At 32.4% G+C, this 15367-nt stretch overlaps 1 protein-coding gene across 1 annotated transcript in view; it reads right to left on the reverse strand.

Annotated features, from left to right (window-relative positions):
* The window catches only part of LOC126743314 (structural maintenance of chromosomes protein 3), a 39594-nt gene extending 27502 nt beyond the window's left edge, over positions 1–12092 (reverse strand). Inside the window, exons 1-8 of the mRNA XM_050450344.1 lie at positions 11833–12092; positions 6122–6236; positions 5919–6058; positions 5697–5855; positions 5343–5636; positions 5057–5285; positions 4783–5008; positions 4496–4726 (exon numbers count right to left, since the gene is read on the reverse strand). Coding sequence (XP_050306301.1) covers positions 4496–4726; positions 4783–5008; positions 5057–5285; positions 5343–5636; positions 5697–5855; positions 5919–6058; positions 6122–6236; positions 11833–11847 — 1409 coding nt within the window. The 5' untranslated portion in view covers positions 11848–12092. The remainder of the gene's footprint in view (positions 1–4495; positions 4727–4782; positions 5009–5056; positions 5286–5342; positions 5637–5696; positions 5856–5918; positions 6059–6121; positions 6237–11832) is intronic.
* Positions 12093–15367: the final 3275 nt, after the last annotated feature.

Below are 15367 nucleotides of genomic sequence, written 5' to 3' on the forward strand. Positions count from 1 at the left end.
TAAAGATTGTATGGCTAAAAAGCAATTTGTTTTGTTCAAAGAAAGGATTAAAGTGTCTTTAAATTCAGTACTAATGTATAATTATTTGAGGACTTATTGGATAATATTTATTTATTTATTTATTAAATTTACGGGAATCTCCATTTTACAAAATAAATGTACAAAATAGATTATTACATAATAGATAATTTAACCTAGTGAGTTGATACTAGTGGTGGCTTGCTAATAGGGGCGCAAGGGCGCGCGTCATATATCATTCACCCGCTTAATCTGCATGTAGAGCTTCAGGTCATCAGCAAACATACTTACAGAACTATGATTGATTACATTAACAATATCATTCACAAATAGATTGGCGAGCAGAGGGGCACAGTGAGATCCCTAAGGAACCCCTGAGACTACATTAGAAGGTGCAGAAGTACAGCTATGCACCTTTACACTCTGAGTTCTTCCTATCAGGAAACTCTTTAGCCATTTTAAGAGGGAGTCATAAAAACCAGCACTTTCCAACTTGGCCAACAAGAGACCAAATTTCACCCTGTCGAAGGCCTTGGAGAAGTCGGTATAGACCGCATCAGTCTGAACCCCCCTCTCCAAAGCCCCCAACAGATCACACTCGTATTGAACCAAACTGCTGGTTGTGGATTTCCTAGAAGAGAATCCTAACTGTTTTTCACTAATGATTCCTTTGAATTGCCATGTTAGCTGACCGCAAACCATAGATCTCAACTTGTCTGATCCAGAAGTTAACGTTAAAACAAGCTATAAAATAACAACGGTTTTTTGTTTTTTATAAATAACTTTAAAGATACATGAAGTATTTTGGTAGGGATTTTTAGACAAAACGTAAAGAATCAAAATTTCTAACTGAAATTGGCTAAATAATTGATCTGATATCAGTAATACATCAAAATAGTGTATTCTTAAATCTGCGAAGTAGAAAAACGCCGAAATGTTTAAGAACATATAACATATTGGCCAAAACATATTTTTTTTATTTGACATGAACAATTACACCCACTGTATATCAAATAATAATTAATTGATGAAATGGAGAATAATGGGCTTCAAAAATAGCTCTTTATATTTTCAATATGATATAACCATTTATCTGTAAATCATCCATTTATTTGCAGCTTTAGAAAAAATGTATATTAACAAAAAGAAATAAATCGTTAATTTCACACTAAAGTCTCGACACTACAATTTAATTATACGAATTTTACATTATGTATCGTAAATTGCAACAAAAAATTATTAATATGAACAAGAAAAAAAATTAATAACATATTTACTCTAAAAAATTATATAATCATTAATTTAAGTAAACTCGTTTTACCCAACATATGTATTTTTGCTTGTTGCCATAGGTATTTTTTATATATTTTTTTCAAACCATAAAACGTTTCCCGTCTAATTATTATTTAATTTAAAATATTAAAATTATTCTGTATCTACGCGTATTAGATTAGACATTGGTTGGATTTGTGGAAGAGTCGCAGGCGAATATCGGCTTCACGAATTTATCTGTTTCTCAATAGTTAACCAGTGTTAAAATTTGTGATTTATTCACTCGCAATGCATCTAGTCGTGCGTATTCTATCGATTGGTAATATAGTTTGCACATTGCACATTGTTCGCTTAATCACATTGCAATAATTGCTCGCTTACTCCATGCTTTGTGTAGAACAATACAAATTTCTAAAAGGGAACAATAGTTTTTGGGAATCCCTGAGGGCGCAGAACCAAATATTTATATTTATTTCCGAGCGTCGAGATTATCTCGCCAACGAGTGTAGAATTCTAACTTTTCTTCTAACGAATTTCTAGGTTTTGACTTAAAATGTCTTGTTCTAAATGTAATACTGTCAGTTTGGAAAATGAAATTAAATATAAAATCATTCGTAATTGGTAATTCGTACTTCGTACTTATACTCGTACATATATATACAACTTTTTGGGGTAATGTCCATTGCTTGGCCTGCGCCAAATTTTCAACATCTGAAGTAGTTACTCAGATGAAGTCTAAATTGATGCTTTTTCCTGATAATCCTGCCTTCCCAATCAATGTAATGAAGCAACATGACCTTGTGTAAAACCATTTCTAACTCTCTTTCTTCTAAACTTGAGACTCTCAGTTTTCCAATATAGGATAATGCACGTCTGGTTAACAATCCACATTGCAATTCTCAGTAGTTTTGGTCTTTGAGAAAGTCATATACAACCGTATGTTTCCAGCAGTTCATAGACTCATCGCCACTCAGCAACATGGATTTATGCCCCAACGTTCTACAATGTTTAATCTGCTTCAATTTACTCAATTTTTAAGGGATGCTATTGATAACGTCGGCCAGACTGATGTATTTTACACAGACTTCTCAAAGGCCTTTGACTGCATTGATCATTTTACTGTACTTAAAAAACTATGCTCTTTTGGATTTACTCCATCACTTGTCTCTTTTTTTAGATCATATCTTACGTCACGGCAACAATTTGTTTCTTATAACGGCTTCAAGTCTGAGTTGTATTTGGCTTCATCTGGGGTGCCTCAAGGATCGAATTTGAGGCCTTTACTGTTCTTACTTTTCATCAATGACCTTTCCCGCGCCTTAACTTGTGAAAACTTACTGTTTGCCGACGATTTGAAAATATATAGCAGAATCAAACTGACGACTGGGTATTTCTCCAACATCAACTTAATATTTTACACACCTGGTGTATAAAGAATAAACTTAAAGTAAATATATCTAAATGTAAAGTAGTGACATTCACTCGGAAACGTAAACCATTAAACAGTATCAGTTCTGAAGAATTAGAGCACTGTGAAAATATACATGATTTGGGGGTTACATTTGATACCCCACACTCAGTCAGTCCTTTCATCCGCAAATAGAGTTTTAGGTTTCATAATGAGAAACTGTAAACAATTCACTAATATTACATCCCTTAAAACACTGTTTTACTCACTAGTTCGATCAAGACTTGAATATTGCTGCTTAGTGTGGTATCTAATATATCAGATTCATGTTATGGCTCTAGAGAATGTTCAAAGAAAGTTCCTCAAATTTTTGCATTTGAAGGAAACTGGTGCCTATCCTCAAAGAGGATTTGATAATGCTCTTTTACTGTCTCAGTTTAATATCGATGCTCTTAATTTTAGAATGATGCTTGTTTCTAATAACTTTGTATATAAGCTTACTCACAATCTTATTGATTGACCCCATCTTTTATCAATGTTAAACTTTAGAGTACCAAGATGTAATTCACGGCTTACCGAATCATTTTATTGTCCTCATTCGAGAACTAACATTGGTAAGAAGTCACCAGTTTTTGTTATGACCACAAATTTTAACATTTTCTGCTTTGCGCGATATACATAACTGTTCTCTTAGACAAGTAGGTATTTTCACTAGGGAAATTTTCTCCCCTCTTATTTAAGTTAGATGTGTAGGTCTTATAGCTTAAGCACATATTGTATTTTTCAGTTTTTTTTTTATTTTATATCTGTTACTTGGTGTGCTAGCTTTGTTCTGTAAATGGTTTTGTACTGTTGAACAATAAACAATAAATAAATAAATAAAAGGATTTATGAACTAGAGATTAAGAACATACAACATGAATATAAGACATCAAGTCCAGAAGAAAGACTACAACAGTTTTTTTAAATCTTATAGTAAAGCTAGACACAGGCTCCGTGTCTGTGCAGAATTTTTCACATGCATTACTACAGACCTCAACCCAGGAAACACTCAACAAACACATAAATGCAATATGCAATCAAATTTGCAAACCAAACCTGGCGGATTAACATGTGTTTAATAAAAGAAAAAAATGCTACTGTCACTTGTCTTGGTTTTTCCTTAAAATGTAAAAAAATTGATGGTTAGTGTAGCTAAAAATGTATGTCATGAGATTGATCTTAAAAAGTTAAGATAGGAATGTGAAAATCATTTCATCCTATAACAAATTTTAAAATTATTTTGATATATACAAGTGCCTGTAAATATCAAAATTATTTTAAAATGTAGCTTGTCTACCAAAAAAAATATTTCTTTGCTTCAAAAATATAGCCACAATGAAGGATGGTAGTACTAAATGGCACGCTTTATATAGGATATGGTATTCAGCCATAAGCTGTTTACAGCATCTTCTGTACTACATTTCTTACTAAACCAAAAGTGATATCTTGATAATAATTCATATTTTTCTAGAAATTCATTCAATGTAAGCTTTATGCACTTTTCAATCATATTTTTTATATATATTTAAATCGAAAGATTGAGTTGAAATTTTCATGCTTAATGGAAAAATGCGAGCAATGCATTTTTTTTTGACGCATTGCTTTTTTATTTATATGTCTTTCTGTTATACCAAGCTAAGAACAAGACAATAGGCTTAAAAAAAAAATTAAATTGGAACCATTTAAGTTTCTTTAATCAACTTAGCATTAATATCATTAACCCTAACATAACAATGATAATCGTTTTCTACTTACTTTCGTGTCGCTTGAAACTGGTCCTTTTGCTTTTTTAACTCGTAGCATTGTTTATTATACTCATCAATATAATTCTTTTGCCTTTCTAATTCCTGAGCCTGTTCTTCAATTTTCTTCTGCAGTTCTACAGTTTTTTGGGCATCCCTCTTTAAGTCAGCTTCCAATTTTTCTTTGTGTTCCTTCTTGTCTTTAATTTGCTTGTTAAGCGACTTTAGTTCCCCTTGAATCCATCTAAATAGATTTTTATTTAATGGTGTTGAAATTCTTTGAGAATGTTCTTTACTTACTTGTCACGGTCTTCTTTAGATTTAAAATGACTACCTCTGCCCTGTTTGGCATATAGCTCCTTTCTTTTTTGCTCTTTCAGGGCTAGTTCTCTGGTAATTTCTTCCTCTCTGGCCTTTTTTTCTTCGTATAAGGGCTTAATTTTTTCCAACTCTGCTTCTTTTTCTTTAATGGTTTGAGTGAGTCGAGCCAGTTCATTTTCGGCGCGTTCTTTAGACTTATTGTCACCTAGAAATAGTTTAATGTAGAAATAATTTAATTAATTAAGTTGTTTACCTTGCAATTCTTCAGATAAATCTTTGATACTGAAGTCCAATTTGGTTTTTTCCTTGATCAAATGCTGAAGATCATTATTTAATATATCTTTCTCTTCTTTGTTTGAGGCAAGATCTTTTTTCAGATCTTTGATCTTCTTTGTCAACGTTTTTATATTATCTTGAGCCTCTTTTAAGTTTTCCGCTAGTTTTTTCTGTTCTGATCCTGACTGATCCCTTACCTTCTCCAACTAAAGTAAAATTGCTTAATTAAATACTAATTTAACTGCTGCAAAACCTAAACTTACATCTGCCAATTTCTTCTTATTTTCAGTCAACTCTACTTCATGAATAATATACTCAAGAGCCCTTCTGATTTTGTCATAGTGTTGATATTGCTTCAGCTCCTCCTTCTCTTCTTCTAATGTTGACAGTCTGTCTACAATTGTGGTTAAAAATTCCCTGATTTTCTCAATTTTTCCTTCTGTGTCTTTAAATAGAGCAACAGATTCGGCCTTTCTTTCATCATAAACTCTTGTTCCTGCTACTTCTCTTAAAAGTTTTAGACGGTGTGTATCTGGAGCAGTAGCCATTTGCAAAATCTATAAAATAATATTAAAAATAAATTAAGAAGTAAGAATTATTAGAATAATGTAAATTACCTTTCCTTGTTTTACAATATAATACGGATTTGCGCTTGAAAATCCAGCAGATTCCAATAAATTCATAACTTCAGTCCTGGGGACCACTTTCTTATTTAAGAAATACTGGTCTTTTTTGGCACCAATGACTCTCCTTATATAAATTTCTTCATGTTCAATCTGCAGTGTGGTTATAGTTTAGTATACGCCAAAATATATAAAAATATTGATTTTGTTACTTACAGGCACTCTTGCGTCTGAATTGTCGAATATAATTTCCACATAACCTGTGACTCCTCTGGGTCCTGTACCTTCATAAAGCAAGGATTGCCTTTGATCTGGTTTTAGGTGAGAATATTCATCACTCAGTACAAATTGAATAGCTAAAATAATTAAGAAGAGTAATAAATATGCATGATTTGTTAATTAACTGTTAATGGTTTTACCATAGAAGAAATTACTCTTTCCTGATCCATTTCTTCCAACTACAACATTGTGACGCTTATCGAAAGGTTCAACCACAGTTTGGTCTCGATAACTTTTAAAGCCTTGAATGATAATCTAAAAGTATAAAGGATTAAGCTTTTTAATACGCTTAAAATATACAAAAAGTCATTTCATTATGTCGGCATTTACATTCATATCTATCAGGTTTGTAAATCATATTAGAAAAAATGTATGTGCTGACATCAAACATCTATTTTTAATACTAAACCTGCAAAATGAATAATAATAATAATTTGGTAGGTACAATAATCCTGTATCTACCCCATTTATTATCTAAGTATCTAATATACACACAAAAGAACAAAAAGGAATGAAAATGTTACTTAAGCATTATTTTAGTATTGCCTTATATATTAAATACTTCAGTAGAATTAAGAAGATATTTACAGGTAACAGGTTTGATGTCAGTACTTTGACAAACTTGACTTAAACAAAATGCTTAATAGCCAATCTTATATTAGGAAAAACTCTCAGAGATATTTATCTTAGTTAAATTCATGATTTTGTGAACATGTCATTGGCATTTATCTGAATGTATTTTATATATTTCATTTTATTTTATATATTCGAAATTTTTAAAAATTTGGTAATTTTAACTAAGGGCAAAAATCAATTATTTAAATATTTTTAATTATATGCTGTTGCTATTTTTATACAAAACCAACAACATCTTTGTTATTTTATTGTAATGCTCTGTGTATTATTAAATTTTTACATTGTACATAAAATTCTAGACACACAATATGTATAATTTCCTATCCTAACTCTAACCTTTTTTTAATTATTTCAGATTTTATTAAAGACATTATGTCTTCATGTCTTACATAACCACGAATATTTAAAAAACTATATTGATTCTAATTGACATTGCTTAATTATGAAGCACTCCCAAACCCAATTTTTAAGAAATTGATTGTCACAGTGCATCATGAAACACCCTATATGTAATCATACTAATCCTATTTTTTATACATTTTCCATTATTAATATGATATCAATATTTAATATGAACCTTAAAGTTTTTTTATAAATACTAATATCAAATTGTTTTGTCCATGTTCATATCTGGCTGTTTGATGAACAGAGTCTATCCCATATTGTAAGAAACTAATAATATGATTGACACAGATTGATAAAATCTGCATCCAGTCTAGACCTTAATGAACATTTATTATATCCATCACATCAAAATTCAGGTCAAAAAAGAGAAAATTCTCTTTTTTGCAAGCCGCTCAAGAACCTTAGAGAGAGTAGACAAAATTGATATGGGACAGAAGTTAGAGGGTCAGTCCAAGCTACCAGCTGTATGAAGAGGGATAATCATAGCTTCCTTTAACCCTCGCCATACCGAATATGGGACGATGACCCAAAATTTTGGGATAAATAGGTATATGCTAAAACTACCTTTTTTACAGATCTAAACAAGATAAGTTGCATATATTTCAAAACCTCCCTCTAACACTAGTCATATGACTCGCCGGGTTAACGATTTTCCCTTACCAATCCCTACATCCTCCCTCACCAAGAACTCACTTATATACCTTAGCAAAAAAATTTACAATCATGTTCCTCTATGTATCAGACAAATTTTAGAAGTTAAGAAATTCAAAAAGGAATTAAAATCACTTTTATTATCCAGGGCATATTATAGCCTTGACGATTTTTTTAATGATACCTTTTGACCTGTGCTCTGACATCATTTTAGTGTTTTAGTTTGTTTCCTATTAAATATTTTAATTTAATTCCTCTAAATTCTGTTTTATTGACAGCTTTACTTATTTTTTAATCAAATTTATCAAAAAGATGCTTTTTTTTATTTTTTCAATATGTTTTGTTATAATTAATTAAGTGTGTAAATTTTATGGTAAAATGTTTTAGATGTTATGTTTGTTTGAAATTTAAAGTGAATTTGGATTTTTCTAGTTTTTAGGATGCTTGTACACAAGATTTTGTTGTCTTATGTAATATAGCACATTTTCTTTCTTTCTTTCTTTCTTTCTTTCTTTCCAATTTATTGCTATGTTGTGTAAGTTTTGTGGATATTTGTATTTAGAATAAAAAGTTTTAGTTGTTTATTTTTGTAATAAACGTAAAGCAAAATATAGAAACATCTTTTATTATGATTCCCATATTTTTTCAAATAAAAAGGAGTTCAAATAAAAGTCAATTTTGACCCAGTTCTGGGATCCAAAAAATATTATTATTTTGGGACAGCTAGGCTTAAACAGGATGGGAACTGAGCATTGAAGAACCCTAAAGAAATGACTAATTGACTGCCCAAACCAAAGCATGTGGGTGACAGCAGACATGAAGAAGTACCATCAGAACCTGAAGACCTATGATTCTTCAAGCACTTAATTGTTTCAAGGACCTCAGTGGCATCTTCAGGGTGGAAAAAGAATGATTGGTTGATAGCAATCCAATTAAGATACTGCAATGGATCGCCGTCACTGGGAGCTGCTTCCAGCAACATCTCCGCAATATCAGAAAAATAGTGATTGAAATCATTGTGCCCCAAGTCCGGTTCAACCAACTGCCGACGATAATAATATTCAAATTCAAATTCAAATTTAAATAGTTTATTGTCCAACAGGAAAATTCCCAATTACAAGACAATCGAAATAATTAAAATTAAAACAGTACAAGTTATAAGCACCTTAAATAAGTAGTACAAAAAAAATAATATAAGATCCAATATAGAGTGATAACAAAATTTAAAATTTAAAACAATAGCATAATTGTAAAAATATAAGACACACTAACCAAATGATAACAATCACAGAAAAATAATCAGGTATCATTCAAATTAAGAGAGGAACACATCCTTTTTTAAAAAACATATTCAGTGCTGCTAAAGATGTCGACATCTATAGCATTCATCCGATTATACCATGTACAAGCACGGCACAGTGGAGCTTTGCTGGACAGATTTGTTAAGTTAAGAGAGGGATAAAATATATAGTGCCTCCTTGTATTGGCAGGAAGAACAAATAGAGGTAGCCTCTCTAAGAGCTCAGAACAATCAATTTTATTATTGCAAAGTTTATATAAAAATATCTGACTAGAGAGAATAGTATTTTGCTTTAGTGACAAATAGTTGAATCTATTCAGCAGGTACTCCTGTTCCACACCTCTTACTGGATATACTCCATCCAACTTAACAGAAAGTAACTTTAAGAATCTGCGCTGTACATACTTCAGTCTGTTAAGATGAACATCATAGATGGGGAACCACAACATAGAGCCATACATTAATTTAGACTTTACTAATGAATTGTACAATACAGTCAAGCTGGATATATTCTCAAATTGAGAAGTGGACCTTACTATAAACCTGAGGGATTTTAAGGCTGAACTAGTGACCTGTACTACATGCTGGTTGAATGTGAGCTTCTTATCTACTTCAATGCCCAAATCCTTCACTGAAGAACAGTCTAGCACTATATGCTACTAAAACTAGCAACTGAGAACCACTCAATATATATGGGTATAAAATCTCTTCATGAAGAATGGAAATTGTCGTTTTTTTACATTTGTCACAGTTTAGGGGTAGTTTATTTCTTTCACACCATTCAAAGACCCTATTCATGTCCTCTTGTAGCTTCAGGCAAACCAGCATAGTACGAATGATATGAAACAACTTCAGATCATCAGCGAATAAAAGACAGAAACTCTCCATACAATCAACTAAATCATTAATAAATAAATCGAACAGCATTGGGGCGAGGTTACTGCCTTGGGGCGCACCACTCGAAGCCATGTAATACTCACACCCAAAATCATTAAATTCAACATACTGAAGCCTGCCAGTCAAATATGAGATGAAGAACTCCACCAGACAAGGATGAAATCGAGCCAAAGCCAGCAAACTGTGATCCAGCCTATCAAAAGCCTTCGAGAAGTCTGTGTACAGCACATCCAACTGGCTTTTCTGATTTATAACTAGATATGCTGTTTCCAAGAAACAAGCCATATTAGTGACAGTAGATCTTTTTTGAAAGAAACCATGCTGCTTTTCTGTAATTATGTGCTTAATTTGAGGAGACAATTTATCATGCACACATATCTCAAAGGCCTTCGAAAAATTAGGGAACTGAATTGACACCGGTCTGTAGTTCTCTATTCTGTCATGGTCGCCACTCTTAAACACTGGACATATTTTAGCCTTTTTCCACTCTTCCGGAAATGTATTGGTCTTGAGTGATAACTTGAAAATTTGTAAGAGTGGTACAGCCAGGGCCGATGCACAGTCACGCAAAAGAAATAAAGGTATTTGGTCAGGACCCGCAGTTTCTTTGTTTTTTAACTTCTGTAAAGCTTTTCTTACATCTGCCTCAACAAAAGATTGGACCAAAATGTTGTCTGAACCATATGTATCAGATTCTTTGGGCTGAGCAATAGAGGACTCAACATAAACACTCCTGAAAAAATCAGAAAAAGCATTTACAATAATTTTAGGACCCACAACAGTGGTATCTTTATAGCTCATAGAACCTGGAATGCGAGAGTTGTTTCGTTTAAGGTGAATGAACCTCCAGAATTGCTTTGGATCACTCCGAATAGCTGAGTCAGTGACTTTTGATTTACTATTAGAGGGTCGAAAACGAGGAACAGCTAGACAAAAAATTTCATGGATTTTATCATAAAAGGTTTTAACTGCCTCATTAACATCTGACTGGGTGTATAGAAAAGTCGAATCCACATCAGAGATAAGCTGGTAAATATAGGGAAAATTAGCCCTCCGAAAATTATACTTACGACTCTCATTGTTGGAGGGGAAATCTGTAACAAAAAACATCTTGTCGGACTTGCATTGTCTTATATATTTATTGTAACACGACGTTTCGGTTGGTAAGTATCTCCAACCGTTATCAAGTGTAAACTGACAGCAAACAGGACAGTGTAGGATCTAGAGAGACGCGTGTCCTTCCCCCCTCCAACCCTTTTTACGGATGACTTTCCCTCCCTTCCCTCCCCTTCCACATCGCTGCACACATCTAGTATATAAGCCTATAGAATAGAAGTTTGCTGTCAGTTTACACTTGATAACGGTTGGAGATACTTACCAACCGAAACATCGTGTTACAATAAATAAATAAGACAATGCAAGTCCGACAAGATGTTTTCACTGTACCATTGTCTACCACCTTCAAAAACAAATCTGTAACACTCTCGAATTTGACAAGATAATATAATATAATAAAAGAATAAAAGCTCTCTAATATTGCATGGCAGGTGACTGAATACCTTTATGCCTTTGTAAAAAAATAATATGTATATGTATTGCCCCTCTATAATTCAAATGCAAATTCAAATTTCAAATTTTCAAATAATGTCAAATACCTAGGATCCTCTGCCATATACTTATACCGATTTTGACCATAATGCTAGCAAGCTTCCTATATATACACACAACAACAACAGACAAGGTTTTGACTTGCAAATATACCTGAGGGCTTTCTTTTGCAATATAAAGAGCTACTGATGATGGTTGGAGAAACAACCCAACAGAAACATCATGTAGATTTAAAATGAGACAATGGAAGTTCAAAGATTTTGTTATTACATTATGATAATAATTATCCATTTTTTCGAAGCTACGCTGTACTTAGCGATAGAACAGAAGGAAGAACCTAAGGGATTCATTTACCTGTTTGATGTACATTTTGGATTAATGAAAATGACCAACAAGTTGAATTCAACTATTATTGCCTCTGCTAATTTCCTGCACTTCTTGCCTAGTTTTGTACCCTTTGCGGTACTAGGTCCATCTCCTATTGAAATAACTTTTGTGGGTTAATGGGTTATGCTTTTTTGATCAAAACCGGTCAAAAATCCTAGAAAACAGTAAAATCCAAAATCCCTCCAACTAAAAAAAAAACAAAGTCAAAACACCAAACACAACCACAACATAATTGACAAATGCCAGTAAAATAGCACAAATTGGTGACAAGTGACAGGTATATAAATGAATATGTCGGGTGAAAATAAGATTTAATCGCGCAACTTTATCGCGTGATGTCATAAGAGTTTTATCGCTTTTATAAATTTGACGTATGATTACATTTACAGCCGAAAAGAACTTTTTCGTATTGTCTTTTCCTTTTTCCTATTTCATTATTAATAATTAAAAAGTTTATAATTTATAATTTCAGTTTGGTTTACCATGACTGGCCAAAATAAAAAGAAAAGGTCTGTAAATTTTACTATGAGAGAACATAATCTACTGTTTTCCATTGCATTAAAACATAAAAATGTAATCGAAAACAAACAGACGAATGCAAGTGCGAATTGTAAAAGGAATAAGTAAAAAGAATAAAACTGTATATATTTTCAGTGAACTTTTATTTATTTGAAGAGTGTCTTGTAATATTTTTTGTTTCCATTTTTAAGTGTATTTGTAGTTTAGTAAAAGTAGCAGACTATATAATATAAAGACATTATAATAATTTATAAAATATTTACTTATTTTATTATATTTTATATATATAATTTATTTATTTTAAAATATCTACCACAGAGAAGTAAGGAAGGGAGAGACTCACGATAAGATGCGTGCGAGAGTGGGGGAAACGACCTGGTTCTCGTAGATCGACTACAGCACGATGCATGGGGCAAACATACAAAAATCTTTCCATCCTTCAGGCTTCTTGTTTACGTTTTGATTTTTATTTACATTTGCCAGCGGGCGTTGCGTACTATGCCACTGCGTAAACGCCAGACCGAGAATAGCATTGTGCGGATAGCGAAATCTGAAATCGCCATACAGGCTTTATCCATCACAGGCATGATACCTCTCGTCCTTCCAGTCTTCCTGATAATGCTATAGCATGAACCCTAGAAAACATGACTTTCAACGCCTAAGATAAATTGCCTAAATAAATAGGCGAGAATCGGCGCAGGAACATTCTCTGCCGCACGCTCCGTCTTACTCGCACGTTCGTCTCTATCTCTTGAACACATATAATAACCGAGTGTTATGCGGAAATGTTAGCCCTATATGTTATGTTGTATTGTTGTTTTTGTGAGCGCGCTAAATGATGCATTTCATATGCGCGGCGCAGGTGAGCGAAGCACAGCTTTTATCTTCATAGATTAATACTTCTTAGATAGGACACTTTCATTAAGCCAATAGAACACTGAAGGTCGATTGATTGTTGCGCCCTCTAAATGTCGAAGAGTAGTAGTAACCAGAAGTAAAAATGGGTTTATGACGTTATAAGAGCGGGTAATTTAAAATTTGATTATGACGCCAAATTTGAATTTTGCTGTACTATACCGTGCGCTTAAAATGAGTGGCAAATGCGTGCTTCTTTCGGAAATTATAGTAGGCCGATTAAAAAAGTATTAAATTGGGATTTTTTTTGTCCCCATATTAAATTACGTTCTCAGCATTTCCTACCTACGTATCTGGTATTCTGAAATTATATCTGGGTTTCAGAAATTATACAAGAAATATTCACATAATGTATATAATATAAGAAGAGATATTAACAGTTGTACAGGCTTGTAAAACATTAAATAAAATATAAAAACTCTTCTAAATTCTATAATGTATAAGCTTAATTTATTGAGGAACTTTGTATGAAATATTGTATTGTATGAAGAGCAAAGTTTGCAAAATAAATTAATACAGAGTAAGGCAAGAGGTTATATTAATTGTACCTAAGCAATAAAAAAATTATAAAAACCCCAAACAATTACCCTGTACTCTATAAATTACTGTACTACTGTACTATAAATTAGCAATAAGTTAATATGTTAAAAGAAAAATGTACATGGAGTTACACCATTTTTCTATTTGCACTTGAAAATTTTAGACTTTAAATTTGTATAAAATAAATGCATTGAAAATGCTGAAATTACTTTTCTATCAGTTTTGGCGTCGGATTTAGAGTCAGGCTTGACATTACGTCTTTTAAAAAGTCTACACAGAAACGAAATTAATGCTGCTGCAAATTCTGATTAATATTGATCTTCGCTGGGTAGTTTTGACTTGATGTGCAGAAATAAAATGCATATTTTGAAGTATTAATTTTTAAAATCATTCAAAATAATAAAATTCTATTATTTAAATTATAAATTATTTGATTCATAGTGTCTATCTGGGATCCTATGGTATTAGTAAAGACCTGGATGTAGTTTTTAATTTTCATCGTTCAGCATATTCTATCTTGTTATTATTTTATTGATTTCAAATGTATCATAGAAAATATCATTTGGCCACACAACCGTGGTGTCAGTCTAAGACACACATTATTAAGTTAAAATTAATTGTTTAAAACGATACAGCTATATCAATTATCAGTTAAAGAGCTTAGTTTGACGCAAGCAGTAAATTAAGCTTAAGCTTACAGCTCTGGTGGGGTCACTTGTTACGAAGACTATTTTTCTACCTACTTGGTATTAAGCCAAGGAGGTTGACTGAAGGCATGGCATCTGGTTTAAGACCGTTCTTAAATTGGGCATGAATGAATCAGGAGTAAAATAATTTTCACATGCATAGAATTTCAAATAAAATTGTATAGTACTAAAATTTTCATGGTTTCAAGGCTTCAGAATAAGAGCCCAAGTATTAAACATATTGGACCCGTTAAAAACCAGAAAATCCGTATATTTTGCTAGCTAAAGATTTTACTCCACAGCTTCTTCTTCTCAGAATTTATTTCTTACATTTGTTATTTCCATTTGCACTTGTCATTCCTACAAAAAGAAGTTTAATGCAATAAGTATTTATGTAAATGCAATGTCTTCAATGCCTATATTCAATTCAAAGTGTTTACTGTTTATTTCTCAGTTCTCTTACAACAATTCACTGCTTTTTTATATTTTTTTTCATCCCACGTGTCAGCAAACCTAAATGAAAACTAATCACAGCTGAAACACAACACATAGAAAAACTTTGTGCGAAAGATGAGAACAGATATATATTGTTAAGTTTTTTCGCAAAATTTGATTAATGAAAATATAGTTTTTCGGCAGAATTAAAAAGAAAGCCTCTGCAAGATCACAATCAGATGCTTCACAATCCGTGTAGTCTCGAGGAAGTAATTTCGTTCTCTTATTTCCATCTGTATGTCGAGGAGTAGAAGCTTTTTCAGTATTCAGTAAATCGCCAAAGCTTTCAAGGCTGTCTTAGCCTCTCCCGCCAGTACCGTCCTAATGTTTCAGGGTTCAAGGGCTTT

Source organism: Anthonomus grandis, chromosome 12, assembly GCF_022605725.1.
Source record: "Anthonomus grandis grandis chromosome 12, icAntGran1.3, whole genome shotgun sequence".
In the NCBI taxonomy this organism is placed as follows: domain Eukaryota; kingdom Metazoa; phylum Arthropoda; class Insecta; order Coleoptera; family Curculionidae; genus Anthonomus; species Anthonomus grandis.